Source organism: Notamacropus eugenii, chromosome 2, assembly GCF_028372415.1.
Source record: "Notamacropus eugenii isolate mMacEug1 chromosome 2, mMacEug1.pri_v2, whole genome shotgun sequence".
Classification (NCBI taxonomy): Eukaryota; Metazoa; Chordata; class Mammalia; order Diprotodontia; family Macropodidae; genus Notamacropus; species Notamacropus eugenii.
In genome coordinates, this window is record NC_092873.1 from 17,853,787 (window position 1) to 17,874,817 (window position 21,031).

The 21,031-nt window shown below is 48.9% G+C and overlaps 1 protein-coding gene across 3 annotated transcripts in view; it reads right to left on the reverse strand.

Moving 5' to 3' along the window:
- SYVN1 (synoviolin 1) overlaps nt 1-20,808 on the reverse strand; it is a 47,128-nt gene extending 26,320 nt beyond the window's left edge. The window contains exons 1-2 of one of the 3 annotated variants that reach the window (XM_072639060.1): nt 20,648-20,808; nt 16,316-16,398 (exon numbers count right to left, since the gene is read on the reverse strand). Coding sequence is in view for 2 of the 3 variants with exons in the window: in XM_072639058.1 (XP_072495159.1) it covers nt 4,211-4,274 (64 nt within the window). In the remaining variant the exon portion in view is untranslated. Of the gene's footprint in view, nt 1-4,210; nt 4,340-16,315; nt 16,399-20,647 lie in introns of those variants that run through there. The other 2 variants (XM_072639058.1, XM_072639057.1) reach the window with 2 other exon arrangements.
- Nucleotides 20,809-21,031: the final 223 nt, after the last annotated feature.

Here is a 21,031-nt window from a genome sequence, read left to right on the forward strand (position 1 = left end):
AAAGAACTATGGAATTGGATCGCAGAATGAAGCAGTATATTTTCTCTTGTGTTTTATTTTATTTTGGTTTTCCTCATGGTTTCTCCCATTCATTTTAACTTTTCCACGCAACATGACCAAGGTGAAAATATATTTAGTAAGGATGTATGTGCAGAACCTATATAAGACTGCACACCATCTCGGAGAGGGAGTGGGGGAAGGAGGGTGTAGGGAGGGGAAGAAAATCTAAGATTTATAGAAGTGATTGCAGAAAAGTGAAAACAAATAAATTAAATAATAATAAATAAATAAAACTGGACCTGGCTAATGAGTTGACTTCATAATTTCAGCTGTGAGACCTTCTCATTCCTTTGCTTGCACAACCCTGTGGAATCTTTGAAAGCCCTTTGGAAATGGTGAAGGACTTGAAGTGAAACCAGTCTGCTCCCTGACAAGTCCACACCATTTCTCTCTTCACTCAGTCCCCATCCCTATCCATTCTTCTCATGATATTACACTGCTGTGCATCATGGTGCACCACACTATCCAAGAGCAGAAAGTACAGGTGACCAAAGGATAGAGGGCAGACTCTGGTGGCTAGAAGGGGGCAACCACACGAATCACTCAAGCACAGCGTATCTGGAGAAGGGAGCGACTGGCCACATTGTTCTTGCTCCACGGACAGCTCTGAGGGATCTGACACAACAGCTGGCAGAGATGATGCAGAGATGAAAATGGTCAATGTTGAATGGATGGGGGATGATAGGCAAATGAATACATGGAGACTTAAATGGTGCCTTGGTCCAACTGCACTGGATCTCATTTTGGAATTCTGCTTTAAAAAGTCATGAAATGGCCTGTACCTTTTGACCCACAGGCCAAAGACAGAGTGAAAGGTCCCACATAGACAGAAAGATATTTACAGTAACACTTTTTGTAGGAGCAAAAAACGGGAAGGGAAGAGGGTGACCAATAAATGGAGAATGGCAGAACAGTGTTCATGTACTGGAAATCTTCTACGCTCTTAAGATATGATGCCTATGAAGGGTTCTGAGACCCTTATGAAGACTTTTTTCAACAAATACACAGCAAAGTCAGGGGAACATTCACACAATGACCACCGTAATCTGGGAATGCAGATATGGACTGTGAGCTGGAGCCACAGACCCCATGGAATTAGGAATGTGCCGTGAGTCTTCTAAATACAGTTTGCCACGGTCATAAACGGTCATAATATTGTTAGTCAGGAGACTGGGCTGGAGCTCTTAACAAATTTCAGTGACCCTAAACTCCCTGTCCTCACAAAAATCCATCTCTTTTAAAACTCAGACTTTTGAGGGTGATGTAGATTATGGGATGCTAAGAACTCGGAAGACTCATAATGATAAATGTCTCAATGAGAAAAGGGGCCTCCAAAATGGTCTCTCTGCTATTCCTCTTACAGGACACGCCATCTCCCATCTCCATGTTTTTGTCCTATCTGTGCCCCTGCCTGGAATTCTTTCTCTCTTTATCTTGGCCCATAGAATCCCCAGCTTTCCTTCAAGTCTTAGCTCATGGGCAGCCTCCTACATGGGCTCTTTCCAAATAGCCCCAGCTACCAGTGCCCTCGCCTAAAAATTTACTTAATTTTTACTTAGTTGTGTCTACCTTGTCTCCCCCCAACAACCTCCAATAATGCAGAGTCCTCAAGGTCAGGAGTTTTTCCTCTTTTGTCCTTGTACTGAATCAATCAATAGGCATTTATTAACTAAGACAAGAGGGAACCAGTCTCTGCCTCAGAGAAGCCTCCATTTCAATGAAGAAACAACATCCATCTGAGTACATTCAGAATATATACAAAAGGAACATGGGGGAGTTTGGGAAGGAGGGTGCTGGTAGCTGGGGTATCAGGAAAGGTTTTGTGGACAAGGTGAGGCTCCAGCTGTAACTGGAAAGAAACTGAAGTTTCTAAGAAAGACTTTGATATAAGGCCAGGCAGCTGGTAAGCCCTTAGCATAAGCTCCCGTCTCCAAGTCCATGGACCTTCCCTTGGGACAAAGAAAAGCAGTTCAGCAAATGTAAGGGCCACATTCTGCCTCTGCAGCCCCCCATCCTTCCCAGGAGGGTGGGAGGAAGGTCCTTCCTGTGCTTCCTCATCTGTCCTCCAAGGCTGCTCCCTGAAATGAGTCTGAGTCTGGCTCTCTGAGTATAGTGTTCCCTTCACCAGAACAAAAGAGAATGTTCTGTAAAGCCAGGATCAGAGCACCCACACAAAGCAGTGGGGCACAGAGGAAGAAACTGAAGACCAGGAGAGCAAGGATTTGCCCCAAGTTCCTGGGGTTGGTCACAGGTTCAGAGAATACTAGAGCCCAGATCTCTCTCTGGCCTCCCTGTCCAAGGCACCTTCTTCTCATTCTTTTTTGTAGCTGCTGGTGCTCCCAGGGCTCTAGCATAGGAGACTTGCTGAACTAAAGAAGAGGAATGTCTCCTAGGTAGGGATTCATTCCCCTTAAGTCTATGCTTTGTGGGAGGGCATTGGATCAGGCACATCTGACATCAGGAAAGGCCTCCTGAGTAAAATGTGAGTGAATTTTTGGAGGGTGGTGAGGAGCTGAGCATTACCTACAAATCTAGGTTACGCAGAATTCCCCATGGCCCACTCTTCTTGAGCTTAGATGATCTCAAGACCAGAAACATTCAATAAGGTTCAAAGAAACCAAGGCAAAGACCAAGAGCTATATAAGAGAACACTTGGCCTGATTTTTAGCAGAGTGAATGGCCAGTCACATCCCAAGGAGGGACCAATCACCTTCAAATCCACTGCAAAACCCCCATAGATTGAGGGGTGGAAGGACCTCAGAAACCACCCAGTCCAAAGCCTTATCTCTGGGGTGGTGGTCGTATATGCAAAAGTACCTTTATTGGCATCCTTTGTTTTTACACCACCCTCACTTCTGAACATATCCCTCCCTCTCCTGTAGTCAGTGAAACATCCCTCATAGCAAACATTTCAGTCCAGTAAACCAGCCACCACACCAACAGTGCACACAATATTTCTGAGCTGTTTTCCTGAACCTCTTCAAATAAAGGAGGGAGCTGAACTTTTTCAGCTCTTCTACGGAGTGGTCACTATAAATCACACAGCATCCAGTTCCTTTTTGGAGGGTCTTTCTATGAATATGTTTGTGGCTAGTCTTGGTTAACATCCTATTTTGTACTATGCTCTGTGCTCAGTGCTGGGGGTGCAAAGACAGAAACAAGGAAAACAGTCTGTGCTCCCATGTAAGGGCCTTCCATTCTAATGCCAAGTGTGCAACTCCCTTACTTTACAGAGGAAGAAACTGAGGCCCAGATTGGCCCGAGCTTGCCCAGAGTCGTAGCCATTATGTGTCTGAGGCAGCATCCAAGCCCAAGTCTTCCAGCTGAGGCTTTAGAGACTCCAAAGTCAGCTCTCTACCCATGACCAAGTGGTAGAAAGTGGGAAAACAAAGACAAACCACCCCCTCCAGGAGCTGCACTCTACTGGGAAGTGATACCATACACACACAGAACAGCAAGGCGGGAGGGAGTTTACAACCCCAAATGCCAACATCCGTGAAGCTGTGTTCACCCAGTCTCTGCCCGGTGGTCTGCGCTGCTCTGGGACAGCTTCCTGCCACTGTTCCTTGGGCTGCCTCCTGTGATGGAGCGGAACCAGGTGAGGAAAGCCCCCAAGCTTAATACCCCTGGTTCCCATCCTGGCTAGATCTTCGGGCTCTAAGACGTCACTCTTGGCTAATGCCACCTGCCTCCCCCCAGCAGCCACCGCTATGGGGAAGGTAACTTGGCAAAGGAGGGACCGCATCGTGGCCAAGTCAGAGCTGGGCCCACTCCGCCCTGGGCACCTGGCGAGCGGGTGGCACCATTTCACCCAGATTAGCTGCAGCCTCCTGTCACCTTTCCTCCTTCCGTGATGATCCCGCCCCTTCCTAGGTGAGTCGGGGAGAGGAAAGGTGGTGACGCTGCCATCCAGGGCGCAGCAAGAAGAGGAGCTGTGGGGCAAAGGGGGCCGCGGCTGGGCATCAGGGGCTGAGCGGCCAGGGAAGGGAAGGAGGAAAGGTAAACTGAGGATGAATGACAGGAGGGAAGAGGAGAAAGGGAGAGAGGCCGGAAAGGCAAGGGGGGAGCAAGGAAGAAACAAGGAGGACAGACCGAACAGGATAGTGGGGGGAGGACGGGCGGCAGCCCCCCGCCGAGCGCCCGCACTCACCCGCAGCCCGGGCCCCCCGAGCTCGCGCAGCTCCCGGGCGGCGGCGGCTCCAGCGCCGGCTCATGGGGCCGCACTCACTCCGCGCCGGAAATGCGGGCGGGGGACACGTCACTTCCGCTCCCCGGGCTCCCCCTCCCCCGGGGTCCCGGCCACGCGGGTGAGTGCAGGCCCCTCGGCGCCCTCCCGGTCTGGGACTCGCCGGCCACGCGCGGACCGTACCACCGGGCGCCGCGAGAGGACGCAGGGAGCTTCTCCCCGCGGGGCAACGGTCCGGAGCCAGCCCCTCCCCCCCCGCGGAGTGAGACGGCCCGAGGAGCCGCGCCGACCAACCAGAAGCCACAGAGCGCCCAGCCAATGGCGAGAGCGGGCCCCGGCGGCTGTTGCTACGGCGACAGGACTCTGGCGAGGGCGGGGCCTGGGGCGGGGTCCGGGGGCGGGGCAGTAACTACCGAGGCCGGGTCCTGGGCTGCCCTTCGCGGGCACGAGTCCTGCGGGCATCCTCCCGGCCGGTGCCCAGGCCGCTCGATTTCCCCTTGGCAGCCTCTCTCCCCTGCCTCACTCCTCCGCACGTACCAGACTCTGGTCGGCATTCCAAGCCCCCTCATCCTTCCCTTCTTCTTACACCCCACCCCCCTCGGAACTTCCATTGGGTGACCCTGGCCTCCTGCTGTTCCAAGAACAAGACGCTCCATTTCCCAACTCTGGACACTTTCTCTGGTTGTTCCGCCCGCTCCTGCTCCTGACCTCCCTGGCGTCCTTCGAGTCCAAGTCAAAATCCAACCTTCTACAGAAAGCCTTTCCCCATCTACCTTGAGAACAGGGAATTCCCTCCTTTCCTTCTCTCAGATTTATCCTGTCCAGACCTAGTCTGTACATAGCTTTTTGCTCAGTGTCTCCCCCTTTAGAATTTAAGCTCCTTGAAAGCAGGGATTTTCCTTGGACAGTTTTTGTACCACCAGTATGAGGACAGTGCCTGGCACGGAGGAGACACAACGTTTACTGACTGATGCCTGGGCTGCAGTCTTGCTCTACTCCTAACCTTGTGTAGCTTGGGTTAGGAGCATCCCCTCCCTGGGCCACAGGCTTCCATACCCTTGTAGTGCAGAGGCATTTCTCCTTCCTTGTCTCTGTTTTTGCCTGTCTCCCCAGCACCCCATCTACCAGGAGGGGAAAGCAAGGTGAGGTAAACAGTGGCACACTGCAGCTACAAAGCATTTATACTACATGCCTGGAGCCATGTTAGACGCAAGGGAGACAATCTCTGCTCTCAACTCTACATTCTAATGGAAGATGGGTAGTACAAGTAAGCAATGTGAGCTCAGAAAGGCTTTAGTCACTTCCCTTCTCCCCCACCTCTTTTCCAGCTCAGGCGGCCCCTCTCTCCTGACCCTCCTCTGAATCCCCTTAGGCTGCCCAATGCTGACACCCGTGGTTCCCCAGGATCCTGCTCAGGGCTGTCTCATAGATTCTGGTTACGCACTGGATTCATCGCTCCCACCCTGCAGGGCTCACCTCCCCATCTGGACCCCCGATGACCCGGTGTAGCAACAAGGCCACTCTAAAACTATTGAAAGGGGCATTGAGACAGGTGGGAGAGATGTGAGGCAGTTACCACCAGGGGCAAAGGGGGAAGCCCCAGTCTCTTTGTATCTTGTGAGTTGGCACAAACACTTAACTATTCCAAAGCTGCTAGAGACTTCAGAGTTGGCAAGAGGGTACCTGGACCTGAAGACCAGATCTGGGCCTGCAGAGGAGCTCTCTCTCCCTCAAGCAATTAGAAGCCTGGATGCTCAGAGAATAAAGGGAAAGGTCTGCTGAAGTGTGAACAGCAGGTAGTGCTGCTAGGGCCTTCTCCCAAAGGTGTGGCAGTACCCTGACTTGGGGATCTTTTTAGGACAGCCCCCCTCCCTGGAAGAAGGGCTGGACATCTGGATTGATTATAGCACTGAAGCCTGTAGTTCTGGTGAGCAACTGATCCAGATTCTGAACGGTGGGAACTTAAAGGGAACCTTAAGAGATTCAACTGTTTCATTTGTGCTAGACATAGAGAGGAAAATTCCTTAATGTGGAGAAGACTGTAGAGACAAAGGAGACAAAGTAGAGTTGTCTTTGGATTGACTGAATGTCCTGACCCCATTCACTATCTCACCTGGGTGGATGGTCTAGCTGAGGGGCAGTGAAGCTGCAGAAGTGAGGAAGACTAGGTCAGCTTGCATCAAGGGAGAAAAGGAAGGTATGTCTGCAGTGCCACCAGTTTAGGCTTGTAGTGGAGGCTACTAAGGAGGCTAAAGAAAAAAGGTGCAATAAAAGCAGAGGAAGAGGACCAGGTCAGAGTGGACCACATATATGAGGGTAAATGATACATGACAAGGCCTTGAGGACATCCTAATTAATCTTACATTAAAAATGGAATAAAGGGATTAATTATACTACCTTTCTAAACAATGATATGGAAAATGGAATGTGCTACATCTAAGTACATCTTTCCATTTAGCTTTGCCATCCTTTCTTGGTCTTATTTATAGCAAGAATGTCAAGACTGATACGGTTCAAGGCCTCCAGCAATGTCTATCCATTGGTCCATGGAAAAAGATTCCATGTTCAAAATACCAAAAATCAAATTTCAAGTCTTCCAACAGACTAGAAACTATCATTTTTTTGGTATTGTCCTCTGCTTGCCTGTATCCCCTGGCAACTAGCATTCTATGTAAATGGTTACCTTCAGGAAGCCACTTAAAAACTTGGCTGTGGAGGCAAAGATTGGCTCTAGTAACTAACTGTCTCTCGGTCAGGCAGCTCTGTGGCAGTGGATAGAGCACCAGATCTAGTCAGGAAGACCCCCAGACAGCTATGAGCTGTGTGACCTGGGGCAAGACATTTATTCTCTGCTTGCCTCAGTTTCCTCATCTGTACAAAAAGGACAAAAATAGCATCTACCTCCAGGGTGGTTGTGAGGACCAAGTCATAGATTGGTAAAGAGCACTGCAAACACTGATGTACTACAGAAATGCCAGCTACTATCAGAATGATGCCAGTGATGATGATGACAGTGCTCTCAAGGCCCTTTCCCAACTAGGTTGCACTTTTCTGGACACTTCCAGTTTATCAATGTCTTCATTTTAAAAAAATGTTTTATTGATGCTCTTTCTTACATAAAGCTGTCACTTAACAAAGATCCCCCCTCCTCCTCTGCCACCCCCAAGTAAAAATGGTGCTGGGCAAGTCAAGCTGTCCTAACAGTGTCATGATGTACTCCATATATGGCTGCATGCTCCAAGCCACCATGGTGGAAGTATGCTTCCTCTTTGGTCACTGCTCTCAACGATCCCCGCCCCCCCTCCCAACATGACACCCAGCACTGTTAGACATAGCCCTGCAGATGGGCTCAGAGCAGGGCAAAGACTAGGCCATACTCTCTCTTGCCCTGGACTTACTATCTTCTCCTGGGTTACCTTATAGTCTCTGCTAATGTCACATCATGTTGTTGGCTATATGCCTTGCCTTGAAGGCCACTTAACTCCCTAGATTTTCTCCAGAACAACTATGGTCATTCTATAAAGCCTCTCCCCGATGGTGTACATGTGAAATTTTGCAATTATCTTTATTACACCTGATATAATTTGATTCAATCCAACACTAACTTGTCAGTCACTTTTTCCAGCTACCAGTCATGCAGACGGTCTGTTCTGCTTTGTGGATCCACTGAACCTTCATTTATTTAGCAAATATCAGTGGAGCACCTACTATGTGTCCAGAGTCACGAGTGAATTTTGGGGACTTAAGAGGGAGTGAAGTGGATTGGTGAAAATAATGTCAGTGGGAAGAGACTTCAGGAAAGAGGATGTCCTAAGTTCAAACTCAGCCTCAGACACTTACTAGCTATGTAATCCTGGGCAAGTCACTTTACTCTGTTGGCCTCAATGTCCTTAACTGTAAAATGAGCTGGAGAAGGAAGTGGCAGACCACTCCAGTATCTGCCATGAAACCCCTAATGGGGTCACAGAGTCAGACAGGACTGAAACAACTGAACGGAGTGCCTCGGTTTCCTTATCTCTAGCATGGGGATAAATAAAAGCATCCAGTTTCTAGCACGCTGAGGACAAAAAGAGCTAACATTTTTTAAGTGCTTTGCAAACTCTGATGAGTGACATTAAATGCCAGACATTTATCATTGTCATTATTTAAGCTGTGGTTTTTGGTTGTTGTTGAAAAGCTCAAGTCTTCCCATGGAGACAAAACGTACAGAAATGTTACCATGAATCAGCTGTCAGGATGCCAATGTTTACAAGGCACTGCAGGGCCGGGGGCGGCCGAAGCAGAACCAGCTGGCTGGCAGGACAGCAGCTGGGGGATTCCAAGGAGCACAACACTCACACCCTTGGCCCACCCAGCAGCTCTACGCCATGGGGGCAGGTGTCTAAACCTATGATTTTATTGGTCTTGGGAGCTGCCCACAAGTGAAATTCTTCTGTCAAAGCATACTGGAAAGTATTCTGCCCCTTATGTTGTTAGGAGAGCTCCCCGGGGCTCATTCAAGCTCCCAAAGCCAGCATGTCCAGGGCTCAGTCTTCAAACATGTTCTTCCGAGGCCGAGGCAGCATTCTCCTTAAAGACAGGCCTACCACTGTCTCTCAGTGGGGCAGTTACTCATCAAAAAGTTTACCTAAGGCATGTGTGCCCACTGCCACTTTGGAGCCTGCTTAGGCCTGGTTTATAGCACGTGTGCAGAACTGAATCACAGGGAAGCAGAACCTTCAGGGCAACAATCGGTTCATGATGGCTGCAGATACTACAGAGCTCAGAGTTTTACTGGTAAACAGACAAGGGCATGTGCCAGTCAGGGGTAAGTACACCATAGGGCACCTCTGGAAGTTCCCCTGGAGGATGTCACCTAAGGTGGAACACAGGTGTTGGCAGAATTCTTCTGGGCTTGAGTGGATGACTCCAGTCGCTTGAGCTGGGTCTCTCTGTTTCCTTCCTGCTCTAAGTCAAGTTGGCCGAGCTACCTGGCTTCTCTAATGATGGTTCTACCACTGGCTTCTTGGGAGAATTTAGGCAAATCCTCTCTTTCTAGGCTTGAGTTTTCTCTCAATGTAATAGGGATGAATTGAATGAGATTCTCTCGAAGGCACCCCCCAGCTCTGACACCTCCTGTTCTAAAGGCACTTCCCCTCAATTTTCCCAACTAACTTCCAAGGTTTCTCTACTCATACTCTGTATTTCCAAGTTCCTCTGAGCTCTGACATCTTAGTATTTTGAGTTCATTTTTTCTTGCCCTCAGGCCCCAAGTCATGGACAACAGTCAGGCCAAAAATCCAGCTTCAGCCAGAACACCAGGGATTGTGATACCTCTCACTGTGAGTCCGGGGGAAACTGGAAGTGAAGGCCAACTCTTAGGCCAGGGGTGGGGAACCTGTGGCCTCTAGGTCCCATGTGGTCCTCAAGTGCAACCCTTTGACTGAACTCAACCTTCAGAGAACAAAGGGGACCTTAGAGACCATCAAGTCTAACCCTTCTCATTGTATAGAGGAAACGCAGGCCCAGAGAAAGCAAGAGGTCTGATCTGTCCAAGGTCAGAGCTGGTCTATGGAGCCAGGCCCACGGATTCCAAAGCTGGGTTGTTTTTCCCCACTGTGCCACAACGTTCCTTAACTCTGATTCTGGATCACCTCTTCAACCTGCACATTCCACTCTTACAATGTCTCTCCTATCTGTTTCCTCCTTCCTGTATCCACAGCCACACTAATAGACTCATTACTACCTGGCCAGTCACTCCAATGGCAGCTTCCTTACAGGTCTGTACTCTCCCCTTCTAGTCCATCCTTCCAACAAACATCAGTACAATTTTCCTTCTTACATATCTGGCCAGGTTATAGCACTGTGGAAAAGAACTTTGGGGCCACCCTCTTGTACCCCAAGTTCTGACTTCTCTGCAGGGTACCCGGCACCAACTGTCCTTCCTCTCCAATATGATTTGGCTGCCTTCTCTTGCTCCCCACCATGTGTTCTGTGAGCCAGGTAACTCACACCACTCCTCCCCTCAATACTGGCTCAACCTCCAGGTCTTTAGGGCTCACTAGTCCCTATACCTGGCATGTCATCTCTCCCTGGCTTCCCCTCTTGAATTTCTCCTAACCCTTTAAAGTCATTTTCTCCAAGAAAGCCTTCCTGAATCCCAGTCATTAAATGGGCTCCCACCACCTCCTCAGACCTCCCCCTAAGGGCTTTCTTTGGATCATTCAAACACACTTATGAGTGGGTACCAGAGAACAGTGCCCACTTTAGCTATCAGAATGAATAGGAACTGGTGTCAGGCCTGAGTATGGACTGGGGTTGAGCTCACCTGTTTCACCTGGGAGAAAAAAAAATCATACATCTTTTCACTTCCTATTTTAATGAATTATTCTGGCTAATTAAGTACTAAACTCAGTTGTTTCTACCATGCCAAAGTACAGTCACATCCTCTAAGTTTACTCAGCCTTGGTCAAAGTCCCATTTGCCACACCCTAGTTATGGCTCTGCTAACTAGAAATGGTGGGAATCTCATTCCCTGTTAGACTGAGTAGTCCTTGAGGTAAGAGACAACACTATTCTAGCCTGTGCTCTGGAATTGAATAGGCTTGGAGTCAGAAGACCCGACCTTCTTTGTCTAGGTTCTGTCCCTTCGTAGCTATGGGACCACAGATAGGTCACTTCCTGTCTGAGCCTCAGTTTCATCCTGTGTTGTCCCCTTCACAGAGCTGGTGAGCAAGAGCCCTATTATACTCAGTGATGAGATCTGGAGGACAGAAAGCTCCCAGCTGCCTTGGCTAATAGTGGGAAAGGGGCCGGGACTGAAGGCACTCCCTGGGATCCTTCAGCAGGGAGAACAGCTACATTTTACTCTGTGTGTTCCTAATGTAGCCTGGTTCCAGGAGAATCTGTTTCTTTCCTTCTCATTTGTCTGGCTCCTGGGCATCCTATGAGAGGATGCAGAGGAAGTTCCCAGAACCAAAAATGACAGAAAATATGAACTGTCACAAACTCTTTCAAGTCAGACTGGACTCTAAGTGGGGCCTGACCACCAAAAGCCAGCTGTGCTGATGCACAATCAGGGGCCAGAGCCAGGAGTTGGCTCCTCATCCTACAGATGGGTTCACAGGCCAACAATTTAACTGGGTCAACAATCTCTAGACTCTGTTTCTTATAGTAGTGTTTGTGTCTGCGATTCTGTGACTGCATAGGCTCTCCTTCCACACTCTTCCCCTGTTCCAGGCCTGCCTAGCCACTCCTCCTCTGTATGTCACGTCAATAAATTTAACAGAAGAAAACTTGTACGACAATACACACAACGCTTTGGTTGGACCCCCCTCCCAGTTCAGGTTCTTTCTCTCACTTGGACTGTTACAGTAACAAGAATAACAATTTACACTTATACTACAAAAATATTATCTCATTCTGCCAAAACAGACACAGGAACTACATGAACATAAACATAAAACACTCTTTATACAAATAAATTCAGATTTAAATAACTGTAAAAATATTCATTGTTCATGGGTAGGTAAAGCTACTATAATAAAAAAAAATGACAATTTTACCTAATTTATTCAATGCCATCCCAACTGAATTACTAAAAAATTATTTTATTGAATTAGAAAAAATAATAACAAAATTCACTTGGAAGAAAAGGTCAAGAATTTCAAAGAAACTAAGGACAAAAAAAAGTAAAAGAAGGAGACATAGCAGTACCAGACCTTAAACCAGGTGTGGGGAACCTACAACCTCAAGGCCACATGTGGCCCTCTAGGTCCAAGTGCTACCCTTTGAATCCAGACTTCAAAGAATAAATCCCCTTCATAAAAGGATTTGTTCTGTAAAACTTTTACTCAGTCAAAAGGCTGCACCCAAGGACCTAGAAGGCTACTAGTGGCTTCGAGGCTGAAGGTTCCCCACCCCTGCACTTAAACCATTTTAGAAGGAGAGAGCACTGTTGAAGTTGAATTTTTATTATTTTCAATTAGAAATTTCTTGTATAAATAAAACCAATGTAGACAAGATTAGAAAGAAAGCAGAAAATTGGGAAAAAACTTCCATATCACAATCTCTCAGATCGGATACGGTTGTGATGGAAACCTGCTGTGATATAAGAAATGATGGCTGATTGAGAAAACATGGAAAGACTAAGACTACGAAGCACAATGTTCTCCACCTGCAGAGAAAGAACCAACAAATCTGCATAGTGTGGTCTTACATACATGCATATGTGTTTCTATTACGTTCACAGCCAGGCATGTATACGTGTATAAATCTATATTCACATTTAACTGCACGCTTGTCCAGGGCAGGGATGGGTGAGGAGGGGAGCAGGGAGAGAACAAAAGAAAACCTAGAAGGAGGCACAGAAAAGCTGGATTGCTTTGAAAACACCCTGTAAGATGTACGTAGGCTTTTGAGAAATGGAAATTGACTGCTTTATACTGAATCCTCTCTGAGGTTCTACTGTGAACATGCAAGTTCTCTTCTCTCATTCTGTAGCTGTTTAAAATAAAAGCAATCTCATCTGATCCTCGCTACAACCCTGGAAGGTGTATCTTACCGTTATCCCTGTTTTACAGAAAAGGAAACTGAGGTAAATAGAGGTTAAGTGACTAGCTCAGGATCATAGAGCTATTAAGTGTCTGAGACAGGATTCACACTCAGCTCTTTGGATTTCAGGCTTCATGCTGGGCCCACAGCACCACCTAGTGGTCTCTAGCTGCAATGGCTTAATGGTTCTTGGCTCAGAGGTCAACCTCTAATCAGATGCCAAACATACTAATGCTCAGGTCTGAAGGGAATACAAACTCCGTCTGGCATCAGCAGTTTCATCCAGACACTTTTACACCTGCTGCCCTCCATGAATTCTATGGACCAGCCATCTTGAGCTCCTCGGTACCTCTCACCTCACCTCACCTCCAGATGTTTATAAGATGTCCCCCACAAATGGAAGGCTCTCCTTCACGAGGCCTGGCTCTCTTCAGGTCTTAGTTCAAAAGCTTCCTTCTGTGGGGGGCCCCTTCCTCCTCTAAAGTCACTGCACTGTATCAGGGTCTCTGCATTACAATGCTGCCTTCTCCTTAAGATGCAGGGAAGATGACCAGACTGTGGCCTGGGGCAGGGAGGCAGGGGCCCTGGCACTGCCATGATGAGCTTCTGCATCACCTAGGTCAGCTTTCTGGACTCAATGACTGAGGACCCTGAAGAGCCTTTGTTCATGTGGGTTACATCCCACAGACTACTGAGCCAGACTACTGGACACACCAGACCTGGCCTCCAACAGTTGTCATTCATTGGCAGGACTGGATTAGAGCAACCTCCTGGCTCCTGTGATTGAACCAGGAGTGCAGAATGGGGGACATCCCCTGAACAGAAGGTGGTCCTGGTTCTGGGGCACATTTAATGAGACAGAAAGGGCGCCTCCAGAAATCAGCTGAGGGGGGCTAAAGGGTGGAGGCACTGAGAACAATGAACTTTTAACAGTCATAGTAAAGATAGATGATCAGCATAAGAAAATCAAAGTAATTCGTGCCGTTTTGCCCCCATAGATAGAGCTATTTTCTGAGGCCTGGACTTTGAAGGCCAACTTACTCATGAACTTAGTAACATGTTGCACAAGTAAAAAGAGTGGTGCCGATGGGGGCATGGACTGACAGTCTTCAGACAGGAAGTATGTTCTCCAACCCAGAGGTCTGGATGGGAAATGTGCTGATTTCCGCTGAGATCAGGGCTATAACAGAAGAGAAGGGAGCAGGAGTGAGAAGAGCTGGGAACACGCCAGGGGGACAAGCAGACCTTGGGCTCACTCTTTTCCTACCCCCTGGAGGGCAGGGGGAATTTGCCACCAAGAAACTAGGGAGGCTGAAGAATTTTAATTAACCACCGGATGAGACACTGAATGGTGGCCACTGAAGGCAAGGTCTGATGGAACTGATATAAATTCCTGCAGGTTCTCGAGTACCGTGGGCCAGTTAAGTCAACAGAGGCTCCAGATGGGGACTGGCCTTTGTACCTTTTTAGTGGTTAAGATAGCTAACTCTCCATACTTGGCACTGTAAAGGTGCCTAATAGAGCGACAGCCACAAAAAGGGTAAGATTTCTAAAAGATGGATCCTTTCCCTCCTCTGGTCAGGGACAATAAGACTTCATTTTCTGGGTGAAAGCCCAGCTGTGGGGGGTCACTAGCCACCAACTAATGAAAGAAGTTGAGTGAGAGATCAGCCAGTAACAGTGCCAGTCCGGGCATGGGGGAAGGAGCTACTGTACCCACTACTCTGCTGCGTGAGCAGAGAGCCCCATGTCCCATAAAGAGTTTCATGATGCCTAAACCATGGGGTTCATAAAACAGATAGGTGGCCAGACAATGGGCAGCTGGGTAATTAAGGGTCCTTCAGCCCCACTCAACCCTAAGGCCCCCGCCTCAGACAGAAGGGGCTGCCATACCGGTTTCCATGAGGATCTGGGGAGCAGACCATGGAGGAATGAGATATCATAAGCTCTTGGGAGTTGATACCTGGATCTATGTCAGTCACTGTAGGCTGGGTCCAAAGCAAATCTCTGGAGTTGCCTGAGATTTCCCATATAGTTCACACCAAAAAACCCAGATCCCAGGAGGGGGAAACCATCTCCTCCCAACCACTGGAGATGGAGGTGGCGTGGTACTATGCTATGCCAATGCCTCTCACAAGGACCCTGCATGGTCGTTCCTGACCTTATCCTTGTGCTCTGGTGGGGTCAACCAAGTTAATGCCCATTCATAAAAATGATGGCTGAGGAAGGGCAAGAGCAGTCAACTTCAATGGGGCCATGCTTCTAGGTGACATTGATGGTTACTGCTACACACATGATATAATGTTGACTACATTAGGCCAGAGTGGCAGAAGCCTTAGTGAAAGCACCAGTGGCCAGTGTACTCAGTTAAGTTTTGCACAACACAGTAGATGGGGGGCACTAGAATGTTTCCAGATGGAGTCCGGAAGCTAATGATCCTTGCCAGCACAGTAAGCACTGTGGCACTAGAAGCACTGGCAGGATATCCCCGTAGCTGCATGTGCCTCGACAGCGAGAATGGGAATTGGCTGTAGGCAGCGTTGTTGGTACTGTCAATGAGCACGTTGTGATTCCACAGAGGCCGAGACCTCAAGACCAGAGAGAGACCCTCTGTCTCTGCCAGCCCAGGAAGTCCTGACCCAGCACTGGTAGTTCCACAGTGAGACAGAGGTACACATATCTAGATGTGGGTGGCCAAAAGTCCAGTGGTGGAAGATATCCTTGCAGGTACTGCCAGTGGTTGGCATATGAGGGAGTAAAACCTTTATTTGTACAGCTTTCACAGGTGTGGCTGAACTGTGTGCCTGAATGGAACAAGACTAGAAGACCAGTGGAGGAATTTCTCCATCTTCTCTTATATCAAGTTGTTGATGGGACATGCCAGCATCTATCTGAGACATCACATGCAGTTGGTTGTACTGAACAACCAGGTGGATGTCCTTAAGAGGACAGCAAAAGTCACAGAGTGTGTGTCCAACTGCCAATATTGAAATGGAATCCATGATGCCATGTTGTAGCAGGCATGGAACCATATGATCCCACTGACTAAATGTGAGAGAGCCATTTCTGACCAACAGGGCTCCTCATGCCAATGACAAAACCCAGTCATGATCTTGAGAAAGTAGCTTCTTCACTGTACCCTGACTTCCAAGGTCAGGGGTCCCACCTCCTAGAAGCTATGTCTTATGATAAATCAGTGTCTCCTTCAGAGGAAGGGGGGAGGAGCAAGAACTTGATAGTCCTGTTCAGCTGCTTCCTGCACCCCACCTGAGGAAGACTTCCCTGATAAGGCTATATTGGCAGTGGACCCTCTCCAACCCTTATTTCATCTCCTGCTTAGCTTCCCAGGCCTCAAAATCTTTGCCCCACTCAGGGGGCTCCACACCCTTTGGTTCAAATCCCCCTTGTCAGTAAGTCTCCCTTTCCACAGGATGGTTCAGACAACTCCTTTCCAGAAAGGACATCAGGGACCATGGGGTTGGACTGCTGGGAAAGAGGTGAGATGTCTTTGCATAATTATGGTGAGTATGAATTTACCTGCACGAAAGAGGATCTCTTAGATGAGTTGGTGGCAATTTCGTGTTCCTGGCTGAAGGTGAGGAAGAATCCTTGTCCAGACCCTGGAAAAGAATGAACAAAGATTTGATGCCAAATGACAATGGGGGTCCTAGGGACAAAGAATGCCAGGCTGCTACGCAAGGGAGTGAGGAGTGAGGAGTCAGCCCAGGCAAATCTGAGTACTGACCCTGGCATCAGGACATGCTGCCCTGAGGAGTGGAATGACCTCTCAGCTACATTCCTGAAGAGGATTCTGCCCACAAGGAGAATTACTGTCTTGGAGGTGTCCTCACAAGTTGTGACTCTGATGTCCCCAGGGGCCACACTTGCTTACTGTCACTTCTCTGCACTGTGAAGGGCTGTCCCTTAATGTGACTCATCACACTGGAGACCAAGGGCTCAGCCTTGCCTGCTGGCCAGAAACCCCAGACATGGCCTGTACTTTCTTCCATACTGTGACTCTGATGCTGAACTCCTTCAGAGCATCCTGTCATTTGCCTTTTTGTGGGACTTTCTGTTTTCAATTTTCTTTTTCCTCCACTAAATAACTTCTCATGGGCTACCTGTCAGGCTTTTCCTATCCCTAAGCGCAGGAGCTTGTAATGAATATTTAAGGGGTCATGGGCCCCCTAGAAGATCCATAGAGACTCATAGTGAGAGTGATGTCTACTAGGGGCTAGGCTAGTTTTGCCTTAAAAGGCAAGGAAATGGGCCCAGAGGCTTAAGGCTCCATTCTTGTTTGGGCTTCCACATCAAGTAGGGAACATAAAGCCCTCGAGGAGGCAGGATGGCTCAAAGGAGGCATCCCCCACTGCTGCAGACATCATGACTCTTCTTAACACAACATCTTACATAGGTCACCACAAACTCCAAGAAATCAAAGCTGCAGGTGACTTTAGGCAAAGGGCACAACCATAATGGAAGGAAGTGGGCTGCTCCAGGATATCAAGGTTGACCTGCCAGACAGACGGCACAGAAGGTATCACTTGGAGATGTCAGATCAGAAATCATGGAGCTCTTATTACAGGAAAGCTTTCAGGCATGGTGGCCTATCAGCATCACAAGAGATGAAAATGCTCAATGTTGGAGGGGATGTGAGAAGACAGGCAAACTTGTACATTGTTGGTGGAGCTATGGCCGACCCGATTCTTCTGTAATTTGAGTTATAATTAAACCCTAAAAGTCGCTAAATGGCACGTGTTCTTTGGGATGAAACTAATAATAGGATCATGGAATCAAAGATTGTGGGATGGAAGGGACCTTAGAGGCCATCAAGTTCAATCCCCTCACTTTACAATGAGGAAACTGAGGCTGAGATAAGTAATTTGCCCAGGGTCACAAAGCTCCTAGGTGTCTGTGGAAGAATTTAAACTTAAGCCTTCCGGACTCTAAACCCTGTGTTCTATCCGCTGTACTGCCTCGTTGCCTGTGACTACTGGGTGTCTACCCCAAGGAGCTCAAAGATAAGGGGAAAGATCCCTCGTGTACGAGTATAGTTATAGCAGCACTTTGTGTAGGAGCAAAGAACTGGAAGGACAGTAAGTGCCCAGTGATTAGCGGAGTGACTGCATGAACTGTGGCACAGGAACAGAATGAGATATTATTGCATGGCAATGAATAAAATGGAGGAATCCAGAGAACACGGAGAAAAGTTGTTTGAACTGATGCACAGCAAAGAAGGCAGAACCAGGATAGCATTTACATAAGGACCACAATAACCTAAGTAAAGGAGAACAATACTGATAAGACTTCAGAATGCTAATCAAGGCAATTCAAGGCAATGTCCACCCATGACTGCTGAGGACTGATGTTGGGTGAGAGGCACCCATGAGTTACAAGTGTGGAGGGAGACATGGTTTTTCAGACATGGCCAATGGGTTGTTTTCCTTGCCTATACTTATTTGTTACAAAGGAGATTCTATTGGTCTTGCAGTGTGTGTGTGTGTGTGTGTGTGTGTGTGTGTGTGTGTGTGTGTGTGAAATAATAGCTAAGTTAAAAATATCCTTAAAATATGAAAAAACCATAAAGGATAATAGATGAATGGTAGCAATGTTGGAAGACCTAGAGGGAAGTCCCCAGCGCCTCTGAGAGATTCCTAGTGAAGAGTTAGAGGCATACATGGAAATGAAAAGTTGGGGTGAAGGGAGGTATTTGATCTGTGGAAGTATGGCTAATGCTCTGCACATGGAAGATCTCCAGACAATGCTCAGCAGGAGGAGGCAGGAGACCAAGCTGGATCTCACCAAGGTGGATCTCCAGCAACACCTTCAGGGATCTCAACCTGCTCTCTGACCCTGCACAAGGCCAAGTCTTCAACACCCATATTCCCAAAGGAGATGTTCAAGTGCTGTCAATCAAAGGACACCAGAAACTCAGAAGACCTCCAATGGCAAAAGTCCTAAAGGGAAATAAGGAGCCCTCCAAATTGGCCTCATTATACAGGACATTCCAACTGCCATGGACCTCATCCCCATACTTTAGCACTAGCTGTGCCCCCTGCCTGGCACTCCATCCCTCCTCAGCTGTGCGTCTTAGAATCTCCAACTTCCTTCAAAGCTCAGCTCAAGTGTCATCTTGGACAAGAGCTGTCCTCAGTCTCCGGGTCCTTCCTGGAAATCCCTCTGCCAACAATCTTCAAGAATGCAGAGTCCTCAAGGTCAGGGGTTTTTCCCCTTGTGTCTTTGTACAGAATCAATCAATTAACATTTTTAACTAAGACAAGAAAAAACCAGACCCTGCCTCTGAAAAGCCTCTTTTCCAATGGAGAAACCATATCAATCCGAGTACATGCAGAATACATACAAATGGAACAAGGGGGAGTTTGGGAAGGAGGGCACTGGTAGCTGGGGGATCAGGAAAGCTTTTGTGTCTAGGTGAGGCTCCAGCTATAGGTAAAGGCAACCACACTGGCATACCCTGGATGGCTGCTAGCACAGGTTCTTGGATCTGCTTTACTAGGAAAGACAGCTGTTTAAGCAGCCAACAATCTTCTTTAATTACATTCACTAGTTCAGTGGAAAAGTCAGCACTCTCCAGACCTTAAGTCTCAATGTGTCTCTTTGCAGCTTCCTGGCTCTCCTCTTGAAGCTCCCTTCTGGGGCAAACAGATCAAGGGTAATCTTACTTTTCGGATGACTGCCTTTCAAATCCTTTTAGACAGCTACCACTCCCCCTCCTCCCTGTCTCCTCCAGGCCAAACATGCTCAGTTCCTTCAACCAGTCCTCACAGATCCCCTCTCCTCCCTTTGTCTCTGGCTCTATCAAGCTGGGTGACTTTGGGGACATCAGTCTTTGAGGCTCCGTCTCCCTATCTGCAAAGCGGAGGAAATGAAGGTTCTTTATCTCTAAAACCCTCATCCCCATCTCAGGCTGACACCGACAGCTACCCAGGGATGTCCCAATCCCAGCCAATTAAGCCTTGGGTTGAAAACCAGACCCCCAAGGGCAGGGTCCACTTCTCCCTCAGCACCCTTGGTCAGCTGGCCAGGTTTCACCTCTTTGGTTAAAAGGGAATTGGTCCGCCTTTTCCTTCCTTTCTCCCCAAAACCTGCTGTCTCTCCCGCTACACACAGGGCCGTCTTCCTCACTCTTTGGGTGATTCCTGGAGATACCTGGGGGCCCATAGACTCTGGGTAGCCTAGATCTGAACCTCTGTCCAGTGGCTTTCCACTCATGAGAGACCGTCCCCTTCTCCCCCAGCACTCGGAACATGCCAGGAGGGGGTACGTGTGTGATGTGGGGGGTTCACCCCCCCGAGTTCTAATGCCTCGGGATTCCTCGGTGGCAATTGGGGGGAGGGGAGAAGAGAGATGCAAGAATGGAGGAGAGAATGAGGAGGGAGGAGGGTGGCGGGCAAGGAGCAGGGAAAAGCAAACACCTGCCACAGGGAAGCCACGCCAGGTCAATGGTTTAGTCCGAGGCGCAACTGTAAAATACTTCTTAGTGGTTTTAATGAGATGCGGGGAGGAGGTGGAAGGATGGGAGAGAGAGGGAGGAGGGAGGAGGTAAAGGGGCCAGGAAAGGAGGGAGACGAGAGAAAGAGGGGAGGAAGCCAGCCCCCGCCCCCGGGCCTCCCCACCCTGGGGCCTGGCATCCTGGCCTGGCAGGGCTTACCCCGGTCACGGTCCACTGAAGACCCCGGCCAGGGCCCCGGCTCAGCCCCAAGCTCCCCGAGACGCCACAGACGCACCAGCAGACGCCGCCGCCTAGTAACCAGCCTCCCCGCCCCTTCCCAGAAGGAAGTGCGAGCTACAGACCATCCACTTCCGGCGGAGGGGGGGGGGGGGAAGAGCGGGCAACCCGGGACGTACCAATCGCGCCTCCGGACCCTTGCCGTCTCCACGCAGGCCACCTCTGCGCAGGCCACCGGAGAATTCCTTAGGACCTTACCGGAAGCGTTTGTCATGCAAAACTTAGGAGATCAGAAGTATGTTGTGGAAGAAAGCTCAGGCTCGGAGGGCGCGGGCTCCCCCCCGTCTCTCAGGTCAAATATGGTATCGTCTCAGTGCCCCTTCCAGCCCAGAGAGCTCCGGGCCCGCCCTCCGCCTACACTTTGGCTTGTACCATTGGTGGGGGTGGGAGGTCAAAGAGATTGATTTTGCAGGTCCAAGGACACAAAATCCAGGAGAGATGCGGTGAAGACCGACACCCCTAGAAATACTAACACAAACTCTGAAGAACAGACGACAGCTGAG